At 37.3% G+C, this 20784-nt stretch overlaps 1 protein-coding gene across 5 annotated transcripts in view; it reads right to left on the reverse strand.

The window, feature by feature from the left end:
- The window catches only part of NFAT5 (nuclear factor of activated T cells 5), a 144877-nt gene that overhangs the window by 49990 nt on the left and 74103 nt on the right, over positions 1 to 20784 (reverse strand). For 3 of the 5 annotated variants that reach the window (XM_010355419.2, XM_030925674.1, XM_010355418.2), the window contains 2 exons: positions 7784 to 8342; positions 1269 to 1461 (listed from right to left, as the gene is read on the reverse strand). In XM_010355419.2, the coding sequence (XP_010353721.2) occupies positions 1269 to 1461; positions 7784 to 8342 (752 nt within the window). Of the gene's footprint in view, positions 1 to 1268; positions 1462 to 7783; positions 8343 to 8791; positions 8854 to 20784 lie in introns of all 5 variants that reach the window. The other 2 variants (XM_030925676.1, XM_030925675.1) reach the window with 1 other exon arrangement.

Consider the following 20784-nt stretch of genomic DNA (forward strand, 5'->3'; position numbering starts at 1 on the left):
AGGAGTGCAGTATTTGCTGAATGAATGACTGAACAAACTTTTAAGGTCAATTCATTCCCTATCATAGTTAAGCAATGAATCTAACAATATTTCTAACTAGACAAAACATAACTTAAAGTCAGGGCAATTAGGTTAAATGTAATGACCAAACTATCAAAATATCAGGCTAGACAAATATTTACACAAAGCATAACATAAATTTCTCACTTGCCTGTTACCTGTCCTGGGTTTGAAGGATTGGGTGTGGGTTAAGGCAGTAAGTAGTGAAGAAGGGTAGGCTTGATATTGTACACATGACTATTAACCAACCTTATAAATGGTGGCAGACACGTTTCCTGATTGATCCAGAGAGTTTCAATCATAATTTCATTCAAGTATAAAATGAAAGGCAGTCCACCTCTACTCCTAACTTAAAATACAGTTTAACTAATATATTTGTACAAATTGTATTTAATAAGATTCTACCATGTGACTAGCCAAAATTCCTCCCTATTTAGTCTTTTGCAAGGGGTAGGGACACTTGTTAAGTCTTCTCCCCATTCTCCCATTTTTTTGAGGTTTGTCTTCAAAGACAAATATTCTTTATAACAAGATATCCTAGGTATTAAGTCCCTTTTAACTTTTAGTCTCCACTTTTAAAAAAATTAAGACTCAATTGATATCCCATTTCTTTTTTTTCCCTCATTTCCTTCTTTCCCTCTGTACTTGAGTGGATGCAAATGATATCCCATTTCTTAAACCAAAGCCTTAAGTATTAATCAATTCTTTTCTCAGTCCAATAGTCTTGATTACTTAACCATCTCAAAAACCTTATTTTCAAAGTTCTCAATAATTTCTACTATATTTCTTTGAATTCACTTTAATATTTCTTCCTCCAAGGTGGGAGGATCACGTGAGATCAGGAGTTCGAGACCAGTCTCGCCAACATGGTGAAACCCCGACTCTACTAAAAATACAAAAATTAGCTGGGCCTGGTGGCACACAACTGTAGGTCCCAGCTACTCAGGTGGCTGAGGCATGATTACTTGCACCGGGGGGAAGAGGCTGCAGTGAGCTGAGATCGCACCACTGCACTCCAGCCTGGGTGACAGAGTGAGACTGTCTCAAAACAACAACAAAAATTCTTTCTAAATATAAAGTTTGGGATGAATCTAATTCAAATATCAAATATGAGGGAAGAAAATTCATGATTTGAAAATATTTTACTTTTCAGGACATACTCCCCTTTACATTTTAACTAAAATTCAAATGATAAATAAAGTAAATACCTTTACTGTAGGAAAGCCTTGCTGCGTTCTATCTTTTACTGAGCCGCGGCTGCCCTCAGTCAGGTACCGAGCTCGATGCTGTGTCTCAGGTTGCACAACTATCTTCAGCTCCTTTCCCTCACTTTTAACAGGATATTGTCCACACAACATAGGGCTCTTCTTTACACCAGTTCCTTTTTGGTTTTCCAATGTTCTGAGAAATCAGAGCACAACATGGAGAAAGTATCAAAAAGAGTTTTATGATTAAAAAAAAAAAAAAGCAGCCATCAAAGACAAAGGAAGAAACAGAACTGGCAATAATAGTAAAAACAACTATTTAGCTTGCTGGTATTGCCTAAGGGAAGATACATGAGCAAAGTATCTTTAAAAAGATTTTGTAAAAAAGTTTACTATATGATGCAAAAATAAAAGAAAGTACCTTTGACAGAAAAGAAAATGAACGTATATGAGTGGTAGGAGGAAGGGAGGAAGATTGACTGCAATAAACTGAAACTAATACGAAAGAATAGTTAATGTCACTATAACCTTTCACACTGTACTTCAGTCAAAATAAGATTTAAAAACTCCATGTATGCATTCCATATATAAATTCCAAATTTTATATAAAGCTATAAGATTAACTACTGTTATTTTTTAATTGCAAAGTAAAAGAAAAAAAGTGATGGTAGCAAAAGCAAAAATCAAACCCCCCAAAACCCTACATACCCCCATACAAAATGGCCTACAAACCAAATGAAGGTATATGAAGCTTATTCTTTTGGGTTTCCTTTTCAGTAAATCAAACTGAAGAAATTATATAAAAAATTAGCGATTCAATTTTTATGGGGAAATTAGCTTTACTCTAAACAATCTTTTCTAGGAGTGTGATTTTTCAGATTATTTTTATTTGTGATTAGTTAAGTAATTAAAGCTCTCAATAAAAATTTTACAATCTGGGCTTGACAGCACCAGCATTCTACCTTTTTTTTTTTTTTTTTTTAAGAAGGAGTTTTACTCTGTCACCCAGGCTGGAGTACAGTGGCACAATCTCAGCTCACTGTAACCTCTGCTTCCTGGGTTCAAGTGATTCTCCTGCCTCAGCCTCCCAAGTAGCTGGGATTACAGGCGTGTGCCACCACACCTGTTTTTATATTTTTATTAGAGATGGGGTTTCACCATGTTGTCCAGGCTGGTCTTGAACTCCTGACCGATCCGCCCACCTTGGCCTCCCAAAGTGCTGGAACTACAAGCGTGAGCCACTGCGCCTGGCCCTTATTGTTTTTAGTTGTGCTTTTAACATTTATTTATAATGTATTTGCTATGTGGAATATATGTTCAAAGGAAAACAGTATCCCAAATGGTGGTTTTGACTTCAGGCAAACACATTTAATCTGTAAAATAGTTGAGGCACTGCAAATACGTAATAAAAATAAGTAAAAACAATATTGCTAGTTATCTTTCCTTCTGAGCAACGGTGTGGTGGCTCACACCTGTAATTCCAGCACTTTGGGAGACCAAGGCGGGTGGATCACCTGAGGTCAGGAGTTCGAGACCACCCTGGCCAACATGGTGAAACCCCATCTCTACTAAAACTACAAAAAATTAGCCAGGAGTGGTGGCAGATGCCTGTAATCCCATCTACTCTGGAGGTTGAGGCAGGAGAATCACTTGAACCCAGGAGGTGCAGGTTGCAGGGAGCCCAGATTGTGCCATTGTACTCCAGCCTGGTCAACAAGAGCAAAACTCCGTCTCAAAAAACAAAAAAAAAAAACACCAAAATTCACCTACGTTTTTAAATAAAGTCAGGTTCATAGCTTTCTCTGTGACCCTCATAGTCCTAAGTTTTGACTCACATCAAAGATCCAGGAGCCAGATGACTGTGAAGAAAAATCTCCTCTAAAAGCAACCAGATCCCAGTAGGAATATTATGACTTCAAATACAGAGGAGCTAAGCAGGCTTAAACCTGGCTCTAATGTTTACCCCTCTAGCTGTAACCAAGTTGTTGGCTCAATCATCAAGAACAAAGTGAGAAAGGCACTATCTTCAATGGAAATGGGGAGTAGGTTGAATCGTTGGCTAAGAAAGGGGCAAAAGAATGGAGCAAAGAAAGAATGAAACTAGCACAGGAATTCAGTAAGACTGATAGATTAGAGGAAGAGTTCTCAAGGCGCAATACTGTGCTTAATCATCTTCATATTCCCTGAACCTTATACAGTTCCTGAAACATAACAGGTGCTGAAGAAATCTTTGTTGATGAAGGCAAATAAGAAGAAGAAAGGGACAAAGAAAGGAAAGCAGAGGGATAAAGGAGCTTCTGTAATATTAAGATGAGAAAGACCTAAGATGAGAAAGGTCCTAAATGGACAAGGAATGCCATTCGTGCAAGTTTGACGTAAGTAGGTCAAAGATTACTTGTGCAAGTCATTTAAAAGGCCCTGGAAGAACAAATTCTATGAACATAAGTATCAAGTTGAAGCTGGAACAATGGGCAATAAACCCTGTTGTTCTTTTCATCATTCTGGGTACAGATTCAAACATTTGGTCTGACTAGTGTGCAGTTCCTCACACATGAAAGTCTATGATATTTTGTTTTATACTAATCTTAAAGTAAAAATATTCATTTATTGAAACGATGTAGAAATATCCCCCAGATACACATACAAAGAGATGAAAAAAAAAAATACTGCAAAACGATAACAGCAGTTTTACTGAGTGACTAGATTATGGGGTTTTCTTGTATTTTTCAAATACTTGTAATTCATACCTATTAATTTTATAATAGAAAAGGGAAAATTTTAGTTTGAAATAAAAGGAAAATTCATACAGCATATCGATTAACTTGGCAAGACATGTTTTTATACTCACGCTAGTCAAGCTAATATTTATAAGGGCAAATAAATGAAAATGAGTTTTACTAGTCTAGCAAAACAAATGATCTCACTTGGGATGAAGACTATTGAGTGAGTATACACATTATGGCTTAAAAAAGAATATCATATATAATTAAGCAATTTCTAAAACGGTACTTTAGAATTCCTTAAAACTATGTTTATTTTCTACAATGTAAAAATGGAATACATACATATTGAGATGTATAGACATGTAAAATCATGAAAACATCCACTAATGCTTAGAAACGTAGTCAAGTTACTAATTTTTAAGGCATGATGGCTTAAGAAAAAATAAAGTAGCAGTCAGTTACATGAGATTTTACCATGTAAAATCCAAAAAGGAAAATCCACCATCATGGCATAGTCTATTCAGAAGTCTTAAAATGACATTCTAATTTATGTGTGCTGCATAATCCTTCTGGTGGCCTATGTCAAAAAAAATAATTTTCACTACAAAAAGCCTAAAATAGGTTTCACATCCAGATGACATCATATCTTAACTTGTAGAAATATCTAGAAGAGACATGGGGCAACTGATTCTCAGGACATTTAGTTGAGAAATTTAAGAATGATATGGCTAGGAATATTCAAATACTAAGCTTTTTTTTTTTTTTTTTTAATGGTTTTATTCTTTTTTTTTTTTTTTTTTTTTTTTTTTGAGACGGAGTCTTGCTCTGCCGCCCAGGCTGGAGTGCAGTGGCCGGCTCTCAGCTCACTGCAAGCTCCGCCTCCCGGGTTGACGCCATTCTCCTGTCTCAGCCTCCCGAGTAGCTGGGACTACAGGCGCCCGCCTCGTCGCCCGGCTGGTTTTTTGTATTTTTTAGTAGAGACGGGGTTTCACCGTATTAGCCAGGATGGTCTCGATCTCCTGACCTCGTGATCCGCCCGTCTCGGCCTCCCAAAGTGCTGGGATTACAGGCTTGAGCCACCGCGCCCGGCCTTTTTTTTTTTTTTGAGACGGAGTTTCACTCTTGTTGCCCAGGCTGGAGTGCAATGGCGTGATCTCGGCTCACCATAACCTCTGCCTCCCAGGTTCAAGTGATTCTCCTGCCTCAGCCTCCCGAGTAGCTGGGATTACAGGCATGCACGACCATGCCCGGCTAATTTTGTATTTTTAGTAGAGACGAAGTTTCTACACATTGGTCAGGTGGGTCTCGAACTCCCAACCTCAGGTGATCCACCTGCCTAAGCCTCCCAAAGTGCTGGGATTACAGGCGTGAGCCACCGCACCCAGCCAAGTTTTATTCTCTTATGAGACTCTAACATTTTAGTCATATAAAAATGCTATTTTCATCTACAAGCTATCAGATTTCTATGTGGTATCTTGAAGATCAATAAACTGCTGTACATATTTTAAAGTACATTTTCTAAATACTTAGTATGATATAAATTGTAATTTTATGGCACATTAGATCTAAGGCTATATCCTTATCTCTCAAAACATTTTAAGATTTTTTTCACTGTTGAAGAATACAGGCTTTTAGCTTGACATGCTCTGAAAAATTATTTTTAAGGCCTATTTTTCCATATATTTAGGTACAGTTTCATCCTTTCCTCAACATAGTTGTTATAAATTCCAATTTTAAACTTCTTCCATCATTTCCATACACTAGTTTTAAATATTTCTTTAATTACCTAAGAAGCTGGACACCACTTCTGCTTGATGGAGTTTCTGCTCCATGAATTATTTCACGAAAGAGTCTGTCTTGACCAATTATACTTTCCCTAGGTAACCTCAAATCATTTCTAAGATACAGCTATCATACAAACATAGAAGCAGAAAAGATGAAGGTCAAGATATTTAATTAGCAACTGTAAATCACTCTGTTTATTAGTCATAAGTAAAAATTCTATTTGCTCTAAATTTGAACCTTCAACATTCATTTTGATATAAAAATGAAAATTTATCTTCCGGAACTTTATATTAAAGACTTTCTTCACTAAAGCATAAATAAACACACATACATAATTAAATGATATTCATGAGCCTTTTAGATCTGTGCTACTATCATAGTTATTTAAGTATTTACCTGTTGTATTCATTACATTTCAGGGCCTTATTTTATAAGTAATAGTTCTACAAATACTATGTTCTGAAATTCTTGACTTTATTAAATGGCAACATTTTAGGAAAGAGTATATCTTGTTTTCTTTTAGGTAATTTACTAATCTGGACTTTCTAAAACTGAAAAGCATTTACATATTCATTTTCATTTAACTACATCACCCCAAAGGAGGTAAAGAAGCAGTGTAATTATTGCTTAAAGGATAGATACTACTTTTTAAAATGTACTGAGGGAGTGCTTAAGGGCAAGTTTAATATACATTAAGAATATTCTCTATATTAGTGATGTCATCAAGTAGTAAACCAATCTAAAGCTTCTTGACCACTTTTTGTGTAAAACTGAAATTGTAGGAGATCCTGGGTCCTAGCGAGTTAAATTTTAACAAATTATTTTGAATGTATTATAGAAAAATCTAATTTAAAAGTCTAGCAATTAAATATTACAATAAAATTACTAAAGGAAATAAAAATAACTCATACTAGTCTGCATTATAGCAGTGAATATTCTGTAACATAGCTATTGAACTATATTAGTGGGTAGTGTGACTGACAGAGATGAAAGAAAACTCAAATATGTACCATGATCCTGTTTCATCACCCTCTAAAGAAGTAACCCAGAATCACAGAAAAAAAATTAGTGATTTAAAAAAAATATTGAATCTGCACAATCAGTGTATTAGTATCAGGGGAAAAAAGCTTATGATACATGAATCTAAATGATGAGAATCAAACTATCAATTTAGTTTTTTCTTGTTTTCATCAATTAAAGAGAAAAAAATTTAAGTCTAAAATCTTCTAAAAAATGTAAACCATATGAGGACATAATGTCAAAGAGAACACAGCTCTTAGTGACTGAGTTGTTTTTGATAGAGTCATTACATTGCTAGTTATTTCTATGAGGAAAAAAAAATATATCTATATATATACATACACATTTTTTTTTTTCTTTTTCTTTTTCTTTTTTTTTTTTTTTTGAGATGGAGTTTCACTCTTGTCGCCCAGGCTGGAATGCAGTGGCATGATCTCGGCTTACTGCAGCCTCCACCTCCCAGGTTCAAGCGATTCTCCTGCCTCAGCCTCCCGAGTAGCTAGGGTTACAGGCACGTGCCACAATACCCAGCCAATTTTTTTTGTATTTTTAGTAGAGATAGGGTTTCACCATGTTGGTCAGGCTGGTCTCGAACTCCTGACCTCAGGTGATCCGCCTGCCTCGGCCTCCCAAAGTGCTGGGATTACAGGCGTGAGCCACCGTGCCTAGCTGAGTAAAAATATTTTCAAGTCCTTTTAAAATATAAATTCATTTGAAATTTAAGTTATTTCAAAACAGATTATTTTCATTTTCTACTACCTAACTATACTGGTAATAAGATATCTATTGCTAGAATCTATGATTATTTTATTTTCTAGCTAGTAAAAGCTGGTAATTTTAAGTTAAAATTTTCATGTATTTCAATGATAAAATTAGCACTGTTGCTTTATATGCAAACTTGAGCTGAGCAATTAGGAAAAATTGGGAATGTTTTTTTGTTTGTTTGTTTTGCATAATGGTGATAGAATTTTAAAAAATGTGAATACCAACCCATTTCCCGCTTTTGAGTTGCCTTTGTTGTCCGTGGTAAGCTGAGAAAGCACATAGTGAGGTGCTTTGGCACTGTCGGCATCAAATATATCCATATTAGATTCTTCACAATCTCGTCGTTTGACCCCCGGCCTCTGCTTTGGATTTCGTTTTCGTGATTTACGAGGTACCTCAGTGTTATCATTGTAGGAACTGGTGCTCATGTTACTGAAGTTGGAGGGGGAATCCTCCATCCACATACTGCAGCTCTGCTCAGATTCCAATCCACACCCCTCATCCTGGCAGGACATCCGACTGTTATCCAGCAAGTCCTCAGGTGGTGGTGAGATGTACAAGACTGTGTGCCTCTTCGGTGTTGATGGATGCTGCTGAACTGTGTTACTGGTTAACTGCTTTTCACTTACCCCTCTGTTACTTACCCCCACGGCTGAGGAGCAGCTCTCCACTTGCATAGCCTTGCTGTCGGTGACTGAGGTAGAATAAATGGTAGGGCTGGAAGAGGTGGTAAAGGAGCTGCAAGCACCGCCCATGGAGGAAGAGGAGGGAGCTGAAGAAGCATCTGCAGTGTACAATTCAAGAGTAAATACACTATACATGTTTTCACCTATGCTGGCTAGCAGTCCCATTGAAAATGTGATTTGTGAACTGATTGTTTTTCCCCAAAATGAATAGTCAGAATTTGGTTACGTTTTAGAATATAAATGCTTCAAGCAATATAAGGCCTAAGAAATGCAACTGTAAAAAATGCCCAAATAGCATTATTTTACTTGTGTTACAATCAATAGATTTTTAAAATCTCATTTAATGTTTTAAGCTGTAAAGCAAAAATAAAGCTTTTATTGCCTCAGCTGGACATTCTATTGAATTTTAATCATTTAAAGTAATAAAGAAAACCCCAATATGAAATATATGCTTGTGGTCCACATTCAATGCCAATTAAATAATTCATTATAGAATTTGAAAAGTGGGACTGTGCTTAGCCACAAAATATTAAAATAAGTTTCTAACCTATGAAGCAGAGAACTACAGGTCATTTTTAATGCAGACACTCCCTGCTTCAGAGGCAAATCCTGGAATAAAAATATGAGAAAATAAATGAGAAAAGAGCTGCTGATTATTCCAGTTATCAATTATAAAATGAGAAATAAATAGAAAAAATATATAATCAACTGAATTGGAGGCAAAATGGAACTGGTATTGTCACTATGATTTGTTGTAAAATCTAGGAGAATCAAGATGAAAAAGGTTTGATTTGGAACATTCTGGGTTGTAGAAGATAGACAAGTTAATCATTGGGTCTCCAGAAGCTGGAAATGGTAGTTCAAAACCATAAGCTCTAAAATAAATCCATCTTTTATGACATAATGAAAAGCAAAGGAAGAACTGATTAATGGATGGATTTCTCTTATAAAGTACTTGATTATATGCTTGACAATTGGTTAGAGCTGTCTATTTTCTCTCTTTTTAAAGGGCCTGGTTGATTGTGACTAATAAGGGAATTTTCCAATATAAGAACAATGGTAAATTTTACTGGCTTAAGTCTAACAGAAAATAGTTAAGCATAAAAATCTCTGGAGAGCATCAGAATTAACTTTTTTATAAAACTATTTTTTATCTATTATGCCTAGCAAGAAATATTTAAGTAGATCTTTTCAGCATGTGTGGCAACTGGCAGAAGAGATCACTGAAAATACTACTACTTTAGCCCTTAACAGCATAACCTCAGAGGCGCATTGATTGCTAAGGTTGGAAGTTGTCATGACTAACATTTTAGATATCATTTTATCTTGTTCACAATATGGAAAGGTTTGTCATATACACACACAAAAATAAAAATAGATGACGTGACAGATAAAGATATGTTTCAATCTAAAATTAATTTGTATCTATGAGCAAGTATGACACTGTTTTAAAGTGTATGATAAAACTGTGATGTGCAGTTATTGGAACTGCAACATACACATGAATTGTAATATAAAGAGCAAACTGTAAGAATGTCAATGTTTACATAATTAAAAGCCAAGTGCCAAAGATCTGTTTTTTTAATTGAAAACATGTATTTAAAATACACCTAAATTATTTGAATGAACTATATCCACCCAGAATTCTTTATTGCTGTCAAGGCTAAAGAGCACAGTAATGAATATTAGTCATCAAGAATATGATCTACATAATGCCACATGGAAAGATTTTTCCCAACTACTGTTAAGTGAAGGAGTCCTAAAGAAATTAGATGATACCAGTTCCATTTTCCAGTATGTATCCTTGTCAAATGCAGTAGCTGAAATTGGAAAATTCAGTCACTTTAAACTGCATTCCAATTTAAAGGAAAACTTATCAGTTTTGTATCATGCATTAATGCAATGTTTTCTTAGTAAATAAATATTTTAAAAGGTTTGTAAAAACTACAAAATCTATATGCTAATGTCAGTGACAGTTTAGGAGCTGATTTGTAGCCACTTTGAGTTTAAATATAATTTTTTTCCCTGTCTTTTGAAAAATACTACAGAATTCATTTTAGAAAAAATAGAAAAGGTATTACATCTAACATTCCTCCGTCTGTTCCAATTATTGGCAAAAACAAAACTAATTTTTTGTGTACTTATGAGCCTATGTTCTTCATTTTCAGAGAAATACAAGTATGCAGCATACAAGTATGCAGCATGCAATATTTGCAGTGGAACACACAAAACATGAATGCTGTGAACTTATATTTCTATAAAGCAGCTTTCTCCCACTCACCCTTTTTAAATCTAAGGATCATGCACATGAGAATGCAGAGTATGAACATCTCAGGGATCCCTGTTCATGACAGATGGAAAGTACAGGTGAAAAGCAATCATGAACCCAAAAGCAAGTTATATGGTATTATGAATTTAATATGCACGATATAACCTTGTCTTGTTCTCTGAGGTAAAAAAATTTATATTGCAAATCTTATCAAATAACAAAACCATAATGATTATAAAACCCAACTGATTTAACAATCATACATAAGTGTGTGTTCTGGGATAAGTATGCCAAACTGTGATACCATATCCTACATAAATTTAAATATTCTACACATTTTCCATGGACAACTAACACACGATTATGTGTGCACAACTGCCAGATTGATCCTGGGTATACTTATTAAAGAAAAAGTTAACATAAAATTATGACACTGAAAATATTAACTCTGTCAGAAGAGAACAGTAAGCATCTTTTAACTGAAAATTACTTTTTAAAGTGTACCTCAATTGCAAAGATTCCACTCATTTTAAGACAAATGAAATAATTTTTTTTAAACTGTAAAACTTTTTTTTTTTTTTTAAAGGCAGGGTCTCGCTCTGTTGCCCAGGGTACAGTGCAGTGGCATGATCATGGCTCACTGCAGCCTTGACCTCCTAGGCTCAAGCAATCCTCCTGCCTCAGCTTCCCAAGTAACTGAGACTACAGGCACACAACACCATGCATGGCTACTTTTTAAAATATTTGTAGAGACAAGGTTTTGTCATGCTGCCCAGGCTACAGTGCAGTGACATGATCATGGCTCACTGCAGCCTTGACCTCCTGGGCTCAAGCAATCCTCCTGCCTCAGCTTCCCAAGTAACTGAGACTACAGGCACACAACACCATGCATGGCTACTTTTTAAAATATTTGCAGAGACAAGGTTTTGTCATGCTGCCCAGGCTGGTCTCAAATTCTTGGGCTCAAGCAATCCTCCAGCTTTGGCCTCCCAAAGTATTGGGATTACAAGCTTGAGCCACCACACCCAGCCTAAAATTCTTTACAATGGTACTACTGATACTCTGATGACGATAATGATGTATAAAATCTTTCATATCAAAACATTACATTCTGGTTAGCAAGAGATCTGAGTGCATTAATTAATAATGCCAGGTGAGGTAGTAAAGTGGAGGGTAAGAACTGTGAGCACCTCGAAAGCACTGACAATATCTTTCTCATCTTAGATCCTCCCAACACCTATCACAGTGCCCACATTGTAAAAAAATTCAAATTTATTAAATTGATTTATGGGAAGCCAAAAATTTGGTATGTATTTTGAGTTACATTAAAGTTAAGCTGGCAAATAAATGTAGGTTGAAGAAGAAAAGAATTTACTTCTCAAAGTACTTAGAATATATATTACTACAATAGCATTATTTGATACAGGGAAAATACTAAGAGTCTAGAGGTAACCATTTGATATCTCTACCAAGAGTACTCCAGTAATTTTATTTCCTTAAATTATAAATAAGCCAAGTTATCTACTTCTATATCCATAAATTTAACATGAAAAAATCCTTAATATCCTATTAAAATATAAATACATAAAATAACGATATCCGAACATTTTAAATTTCTAATGCTAATTAGTCATTTCCAAGCATTCTCAGAAAAGTGCTAACAAATCCTCCTGGGAATATTGTAAATGTACTTAATACATCTATAAAGACCTTTCAGTCACTGTATTACTAAATAAAATATTTAAAAAAGCTTGATATTCTATAGAACTAAAGTGTGAATGCAATTCTGACCTGTCTATGTATTCTTTTTTTTTTTGAGAGGGACTCTCGCTCTGTTGCCCAGGTTGGAGTGCAGTGGCGCGATCTCGGCTCACTGGAACCTCCGCCTCCCAGGTTTCAAGTGATTCTCCCACCTCAGTCTCCTGAGTAGCCGGGATTACAGGTGCCCACCACCACACCCAGCTAATTTTTATATTTTAGTAGAGATGGGGTTTCTTCATGTTGGCCAGGGTGGTCTTGAACTCCTGACCTCAAGTGATCTGCCCACCTCGGCCTCCTGAAGTGCTGAGATTACAGGTTTGAGCCATGATGCATGGCCATGTGAATAAATTTTATTGATTTTTTTCTTTTATGAAGGAATTATCTTTGAATCTATAGTCTAACTTATATAGAATACTTTTCTTTTTTCTTCTTTCTTCTTTTTTTTTTTTTGAGACACAGTCTTGCTCTGTTGAGGCTGGAGTGCAATGGCACTATCTTGGCTCACTGCAACCTCTGCCTCCCGGGTTCAAACAACTCTCCTGCCTCAGTCTCCTGAGTAGCTGGGACTGCAGGCGCCGGCCACCACGCCCAGCTAATTTTTGTATTTTTAGTAGAGACAGGGTTTCACCATATTGGCTAGGCTGGTCTGGAACTCCTGACCTTGTGTTCCGCCGGCCTCAGCCTCCCAAAGTGCTGGGATCACAGGTGTGAGCCACCGCATCTGGGTTAGAATAATTTTACTTTTTCTAAAGCATTTTCTGTGACCACAGAAAACACAACAAACTAAAGGAAAAATTAATAGGCCATTCTATAATTTACTCATATAAATTTATAATGTCAGATTATTTAAAATAAAATAATTTTATAATTTGAAAGAGGAAGGTAAGTGTCATATGTAAAGTATCCTGTATTTAAGTCCATATACCACTATTAGCAGTAGCCAATTATCAGACCAAATGCCAGTAACGATGGTGAACTTGAATTATGTATATGGCTTCTTCTTTTAAGAATTGATGGAAACTATAAATACTCAAAAATAGTTGAGATTTAAAGACTGGCAGATATTAAATAATATCTACATGGAATATGGATATCTCAGAATCTGTAATTTAATAAAAGATGAAAAAGGATTTTCTTTATTTTGTTTTCTTTTTTTTCTTTGTTGAGACAGTCTTGCTCTGTTGCCCAGGCTGGAGTGCAGGGGCACAATCACAACTCACTGCAGCCTCAACCTCCTGGGCTCAAGCGATCACCCCACCTCAGCCTACTGAAGAGCTAGGACTACAGGTATGCGCCACCATACCTGGCTAATTTTTGTATTTTTTGTAGAGATAGGGTTTCACCATGTTGCCCAGGCTGGTTTTGAACTCCTAGGCTCAAACAATCCTCCCACCTCAGCCTCCCAAAGTCCTGGGATTACAGGAGTGAGGCACCATGCCCAGCCTGAAAAAAGATTTTAAATGGTACCACTTATAGAAACCCATGTATATTTTATATACTCCTTGCTTAAACTGTATTTTAAACTTAAGAACTATCAGTTCTAGATTTGTCAACCAGAAATTATTTTAACTACCGTAATATATTACTGCTTAAAATATCATAAAAAAGATATAATACTTTATATGGAACTAACAAAAGTTTAATAGAAAGCTTTGAAATTAGAAATATTTGCTGAAGTTCTCAAAAGAAAGAAATACCTTTCATTGATTTAAAATATATGACAGAAATGATATTTAACTTCCAAGCTTCTAAGATTAAAATTTGATCCCTAACATTTGAATATGTACATATTTTATAATTTTTCAACATCTGTGCAAAATTAACTGAGTTTTCTAAAAAAGCCAGTTTAAAAAAGGCCATAAAATTTGCAAGTGTGCTAAGTGAACAAATAGCGGAACAAAGAAGGAATAAATTATTGACTATTCAGAAAATAATCATTTAAAAAAATCGAGGTATTTGGAAACAATTTCCTCTTTTTTTGAGATGGAGTCTCGCTCTGCTGCCCAGGCTGGAATGCAGTGGCGCAATCTCAGCTCACTGCAACCTCTGCCTCACAGGTACAAGCGATTCTGCTGCCTCAGCCTCCCGAGTAGCTGGGACTACAGGGGCCCGCCACCACGCCTGGCTAATTTTTGTATTTTTAGTAGAGACGAGTTTCACCATGTTGGCCAGGCTGGTCTCAAACTCCTGACTTTGTGTTCCACCCGCCTTGGCCTCCCAAAGTGCTGGGATTATAGGCGTGAGCCAGTGAGTCCAGTCTTTTTTCTTTTTTAAGATGGAGTTTCATTCTTGTTGCCCTGGCTGGAATGCAATGGCACGATTTTGGCTCACTGCAACCTCTACCTCCTGGATTCAAGCGATTCTCCTGCCTCAGCCACCGAGTAGTTGGGATTACAGGCATGCACCACCATGCTCAGCTAATTCTGTATTTTTAGTAGAGACAGGGTTTCCCCATGTTGGTCAGACTGGTCTTGAATTCCTAACCTCAGCTGATCCGCCCGCCTCAGCCTCCTATAGTGCTAGGATTACAGGCGTGAACCACTGTGCCTGGCCAGAAACTATTTCTGATCTAAAACACATATTGTTCAACCTTAGTTATTTCTTCTTAAGCATTATATTTTTCTTACTGGTAACAATGACCAACTCTGAATTTCTTATCTGATAAAAGTCACCAGATATAAGGACATATTTTCAGATTAAAGAAGAAAGATATTCAGAAAAAAAAATTGTAAGCCCAACACTCATGTTGCCAAGAGATTGAAATATCTAGAACACACAAAGTGGCTGCAAACCTGCTTTGTCAACACCTTACATGCCAACCTTCATTTTCTACTTTTCTTCTTCTTCTTATAATATTAATGTAAAGTTTAAAACTTTACAAAAAGTTTTAGTTTCAATCAGTATCAATCCAGTATTTAGAAACAAACAAACAAACAAAAAAAAAAAAGTAAGAAAGGAAGAAAGAAAGGAAGAGAGAAAGAGAGAAGCAAAGACTTATGAAGAAGTCTGAAAACGAGACCGACCTATACCCTGGGTGAGACTGGATGGGTTAAGTGTCTCTGGCACTATTTGTCTTCACTATTGACAGACACTGTCACACAACCCACCACACGATGCCTGTCTCTGAATGGCGAAGCTAGAATGCAAGTTAAGTGTATTAATAGAAAAAACAACTAGCATCCCAGCATATAAAATAAGCATTCCAGATTATTAAAAAAAAACAAAAATTGTAGGATTGATCATTTAATTTACATGATTAAAAGTTTCAATCTCCCATTTGTACTTTTCCCACCCAACATATGTTTGCATGTTAAAATAAGCAATGTTTTAAAATAAACTTCAAAAAATTTAATTATTAATCTCTGAATGCAAGTGGGGAAATTTCTTAGACAAAATTTTTGTTAACTCTTATTCACCAATTTGTTCTGTTTATAGATGCTCTCTAATCCATAAGCCAGAATTATCTCTTTCAGGTGTTTTTCAGGCTGTTCCCTTACCCAAACTCTTTTGAAGCGTGGAAGAAGATATGTTCTGAGCAATGCACTTACTCTGCAAAAAAATCTGTATTTTAGCAGCAAAATAACCTTTTCATTTTTCAGACCACGTTGACTCCTACATACTTCTTTATACTCCCCTTAAAAAATATACCAATTTATACTTTTAATGATATATGCTACTTTGTATAATATGTTTGATCCTAGAGGCTCTATTTCTTAAAATAACGAGCACTACTGCTGAAGCTGAAGGGTTTGTTACTGACTTGTTGCAGACATCTTTTTCTTCTCCAGTCCATCAAATTGCCACTCAGGGTTCTAATATTATAAAACAATTACTCTCCAGTTTTTAATCTGAATTCTCCTTAAATAATTATTTCTACCTTATCAGAGTACCATTAATATACTCATATAATATTTACTAAAGAGTGCTCCCTGAAAAATAAAATGCTTATCCTGAAACTTAGAGCAATGTTTTAAATGTATTTTTTGTTCTATTCAAACAAAAATTTTTTCTATTCAAACAAAAATTCAACCCAAAGGATCTAAGCACAGTGCATAAAACATGTACTAGATATGCACATTAAATAATTTGATTTTTAAGTCCATTTAAAATTTTTTCCTAATGGAAGAAAAAGATGTTTTCCATCATCCAATGATTTAAGTACTACTGGATAGCATCACTTGTCAATACTGAATGAAGAGACTAAAACATAGATATAATCTTCTATCTCAAATAATTTAAACACAAAAGGGAATAATTATGCTAGCTGACAGCTACATTTATTACAGTGCCAAATATACCAGAAAGTACAGGCTAAAAAGAGAGAGAGACAGGGACAAATACTGTACTACTGAAAGATAATGTCACCTTAAGATAAAAACAGAGTATCACTAAACTTTAAAATTAGAGAAAAAAACAGTTCCAAGGGATGTTGTCTGAAGGACACTTCAATACTCTACAATACATTTTAAATAGTTTAGATTAAAAAACAAAGGCATTCTTGCCAATTCTACTCCAATGCTTTTACTTTTTTTTTTTTTTTTTTTTGAGACTGAGTCTTTCTCTGTTGCCCAGACTGGAGTGTAGTGGTGCGATCTCAGCTCACTGCATCTGCCTCCCAGGTTCCAGCAATTCTCCTACCTCAGCCTCCCGAGTCGCTGGGATTACAGGCACCCACCACCACATCTGGCTAATTTTTTTGTAATTTTTAGTAGAGACGGGGTTTCGCCCTGTTGGCCAGGCTGGTCTTGAACTCCTGACCTCAGGTGATCCACCCGCCTCGGCCTTCCAAAGTGCTGGGATTACAGGCGTGAGCCACCGCGCCCAACCTTACATTTTTTTTTTTAATATGACTAAAACAACAATAAAAAATAGTTTACAGCATCATTAAAAACTTCTGATTTAATCAGGTTTTAGACCTGGGTCTGGAGTAAAGTGTACATTAGATCCAATTGCAGACAAAATAAATTGCCTAGACAAAAAAACTAGAAGTCATAAATTGCTCTACCAGAAGTTTTTTGGTTTTTTGTTTTTGTTGTTTGTTTCTTTGTTTTTGAGACAGAGTCTCACTCTGTCGCCCAGGCTGGAGTGTAATAGCATGATCTCGGCTCGCTGCAACCTCCACCTCCCAAATCCAAACGATTCTCCTGCCTCAGCCTCCCAGGTAGCTGGGATTATAGGTGCCCGCCACCACACCCAGCTAATTTTTGTATTAGTAGAGCCGGGGTTTCACCATATTGGCCAGGCTGGTCTTGAACTCCTGACCTCGTGATCCATCCACCTCAGCCTCCCAAAGCGCTGGGATTACAGGCGTGAGCCACCATGCCCAGCCTCTACCAGAAGTTTTGATCATTAACCATGCAACTTAAATAGCTTCATTAAAAAAAATTCTATGAAGAACTCTTAAACAGCAGACTTTATGGAATTACCAGTCCTTCAGAAACAGTCTGTCCTTCCTATGATTTCATCATCCTCTATCAATGTTCCTTTTATACACAAAGGTTCTGATATGGTTTTGCTGTGTCCCCACCCAAATATCAACCTGAATTTTATCTCCCAGAATTCCCATGTGTCGCAGGAGGGACCCAGGAGGTGGTATTTGAGTCATGGCTGCTGGTCTTTCCCATGCTATTCTTCTGATAGTTAATAAGTCTCACAAGATCTGATGAGTTTATCGGGGGTTTCCACTTTTGCTTCTTCCTCATTTTCTCTTGCTGCCACCGTGTAAGAAGCGCCTTTTGCCTCCCATCACAATTCTGAGGCCTCCCCAGCCACGTGGAACTGTAAGTCCAATTATACCTTTTTTCTTCCCAGTCTGGGGTATGTCTTTATCAGCAGCATGAAAATGGACTAACACAGTAAATTGGTACCAGGAGCGGGGTGTTGCTGAAAAATACCTGAAAATGTAGAAGTGACTTTGGAACTGGGTAACAGGCAGTTACCCAGTTACTGGAACAGTTTGGAGGGCTCTGAAAAAGACAGGAAAATGTGGGAAAGTGTGGAATTTCCTAGAGACTTGTTGAGTGGCTTTGCCCAAACTGCTGATAGCGATATGGACAATAAGGTCCAGGCTGAGGTGGTCTCTGATGGAGATAAAGAACTTGGTGGAAACTAAAGTAAAGGTGACTCTTGTTATGTTTTAGCAAAGAGACTGGTGGCATTTTGCCCCTGCCCTAGAGATCTATGGAACTTTGAACTTGAGGGAGATGATTTAGGGTATCTGGTGGAAGATATTTCTAAGCAGCAAAGTATTCATTAGGGGACCTGGATTCTATTAAAGGCCTTCAGTTTTATAAGGGAAGCAGAGCATACAAGTTTGGAAAATTTGCAGCCCGACTATGTGATAGAAAAGAAAAACCCATTTTCTGGGGAGAAATTCAAGCTGGCTGCAGAAATCTGCATAAGTAGCAAGAAACCTAAAGTTAATAATCCCCAAGACCATGAGGAAAATGTCTCCAGGCCATGTCAGAGACCTTTGTGGGAGCCCCTCCCATCATAGGCCCAGAGGCCCAGGAGGAAAAAGTGGGTTTGTGGGCTGGGCTCAGGGTCTCTGTGCTGTGTGTGGCCTAGGAACTTGGTGCCTGTGTCCCAGACGCTCCAGCCATGGCTGAAAGGGGCCAATGTACATAGCTCAGGCTGTGGCATCAGAGGGTGGAAGCCCCAAACCTTGGCACCTTCCATGTGGTGTTGAGCCTGCGGGTGCACAGGAGTCAAGAATTGAGATTTGGGAACCTCCGCCTAGATTTCAGAGGATGTAAGGAAACCCATGGATGCCCTGGAAAAAGTTTCCTGCATGAGTGGGGTCCTCATGGAGAACCTCTGCTAGGGCAGTGCAGAAGGGAAATGTGGGGTTGGAGACTCCACACAGAGTCCCTACTGGGGCACTACCTAATGGAGCTGTAAGGAGAGGGCCACCGTCTTCCAGATCCCAGAATGATAGATCCACTGAAAGCTTGCACCATGCACCTAGAAAAGCCACAGTCACCAAACGCCAGCCCATGAAAGCACCTGGAAGGGAGGCTGTACCCTGCAAAGCCACAGAGGCAGAGCTGCCCAAGACCATGGGAACCCACCTCTTGCATCAGCGTGACCTGGATGTGAGACGTGGAGTCAAAGGAGGTCATTTTGGAGCTTTAAAATTTGACTGTCCCACTGGATTTCGGACATGCATGGGCCCTGTAACCCCTTTGTTTTGGCCAATTTCTCCCATTTGGAACAGCTGTATTTACCCAATACCTGTACTCTCATTGTATCTAGGAAGTAACCAGCTTGCTTTTTATTTTACAGGCTCATAGGCAAAAGGAGCTTGCCTTGTCTTAGATGAGACTTTAGTCTGTAGACTTTTAGGTTAATGCTGAAATGAGTTAAGACTTTGTGGGACTGATGGGAAGGCATGATTGGGTTTGAAATGTGAGAACATGAGATTTGGAGGGGCCAGAGACAGAATGATGTGGTTTGGCTGTGTCCTCACCCAAATCTCAACTTGAATAGTATCTCCCAGAATTCCCATGTGTTGTGAATCATGGGGGCTGGTCTTTCCTGTGCTATTCTTGTGATAGTCAATATGTCTCACAAGGTCTGACGGGTTTATCAGGGGTTTCTGCTTTTGCTTCATCCTCATTTTTTCTTGCTGCTGCCATGTAAGAAGTGTCTTTAGCCTCCCACCATGATTCTGAGGCCTCCCTAGCCATGTGGAACTGTTAAGTCCAATTAAACCTTTTTTTCTTTTCAGTCTCGGGTATGTCTTTATCAGCAGTGTGAAAATAGACTAATGCAGATTCCCACTGACAGACTGTCAACATGACAGAATAACAAAGTCAGAAAGTATATCCTATGGCCCACGTATACATACATCCTGACAGGTGTGTGAACTTCAAAATAAGGCCAAAAATAGACTGGGTGAGAATGGAAAGAAAAAAAGTCAAAATAAAGTTCAAAACTAATTTTTATAAAGAGAATCTATTTTTTTAAAACCTTTCTAATGGCCGGGCATGGTGGCTCACGCCTGTAATAACAGCACTTTGGGAGGCTGAGGTGGGTGGATCACCTGAGGTCTGGAGTTCAAGACCAGCCTGGCCAACGTGGTGAAACCTCATCTCTACTGAAAATACAAAAAATTAGCCAGGCATGGTGGCAGGTGCCTGTAATCCCAGCTGCTTGGGAGGCTGACGCAGGAGAATCGCTTGAACCCAGGAGGTGGAGGTTTCAGTGAACCGAGATTGCACCACTGCACTCCAGCCTGGATGACAAGAGTGAGACTCTGTCTTTAAAAAAAAAAAAAAAAAAAAAAAAAAAAAAACTTTACTAACAAAGGAAGTTAGAAACACATGGAAGGAAGTCAATGTTTATTCAATGATTACTACTTGTCAGAAAATGTTCGGTTATTTTACATATTTATCTTCATAAGAACCTTAAGAAGAAGCTGGTATTATTGTCTCATTATAAGGGTAATATTATTAGAAATATATTTAACTTCCCAAGAGTTCATCTCTATAGGAGATATGATATGATAG

This window comes from Rhinopithecus roxellana, chromosome 20 (genome assembly GCF_007565055.1).
Source record: "Rhinopithecus roxellana isolate Shanxi Qingling chromosome 20, ASM756505v1, whole genome shotgun sequence".
Lineage (NCBI taxonomy): Eukaryota > Metazoa > Chordata > Mammalia > Primates > Cercopithecidae > Rhinopithecus > Rhinopithecus roxellana.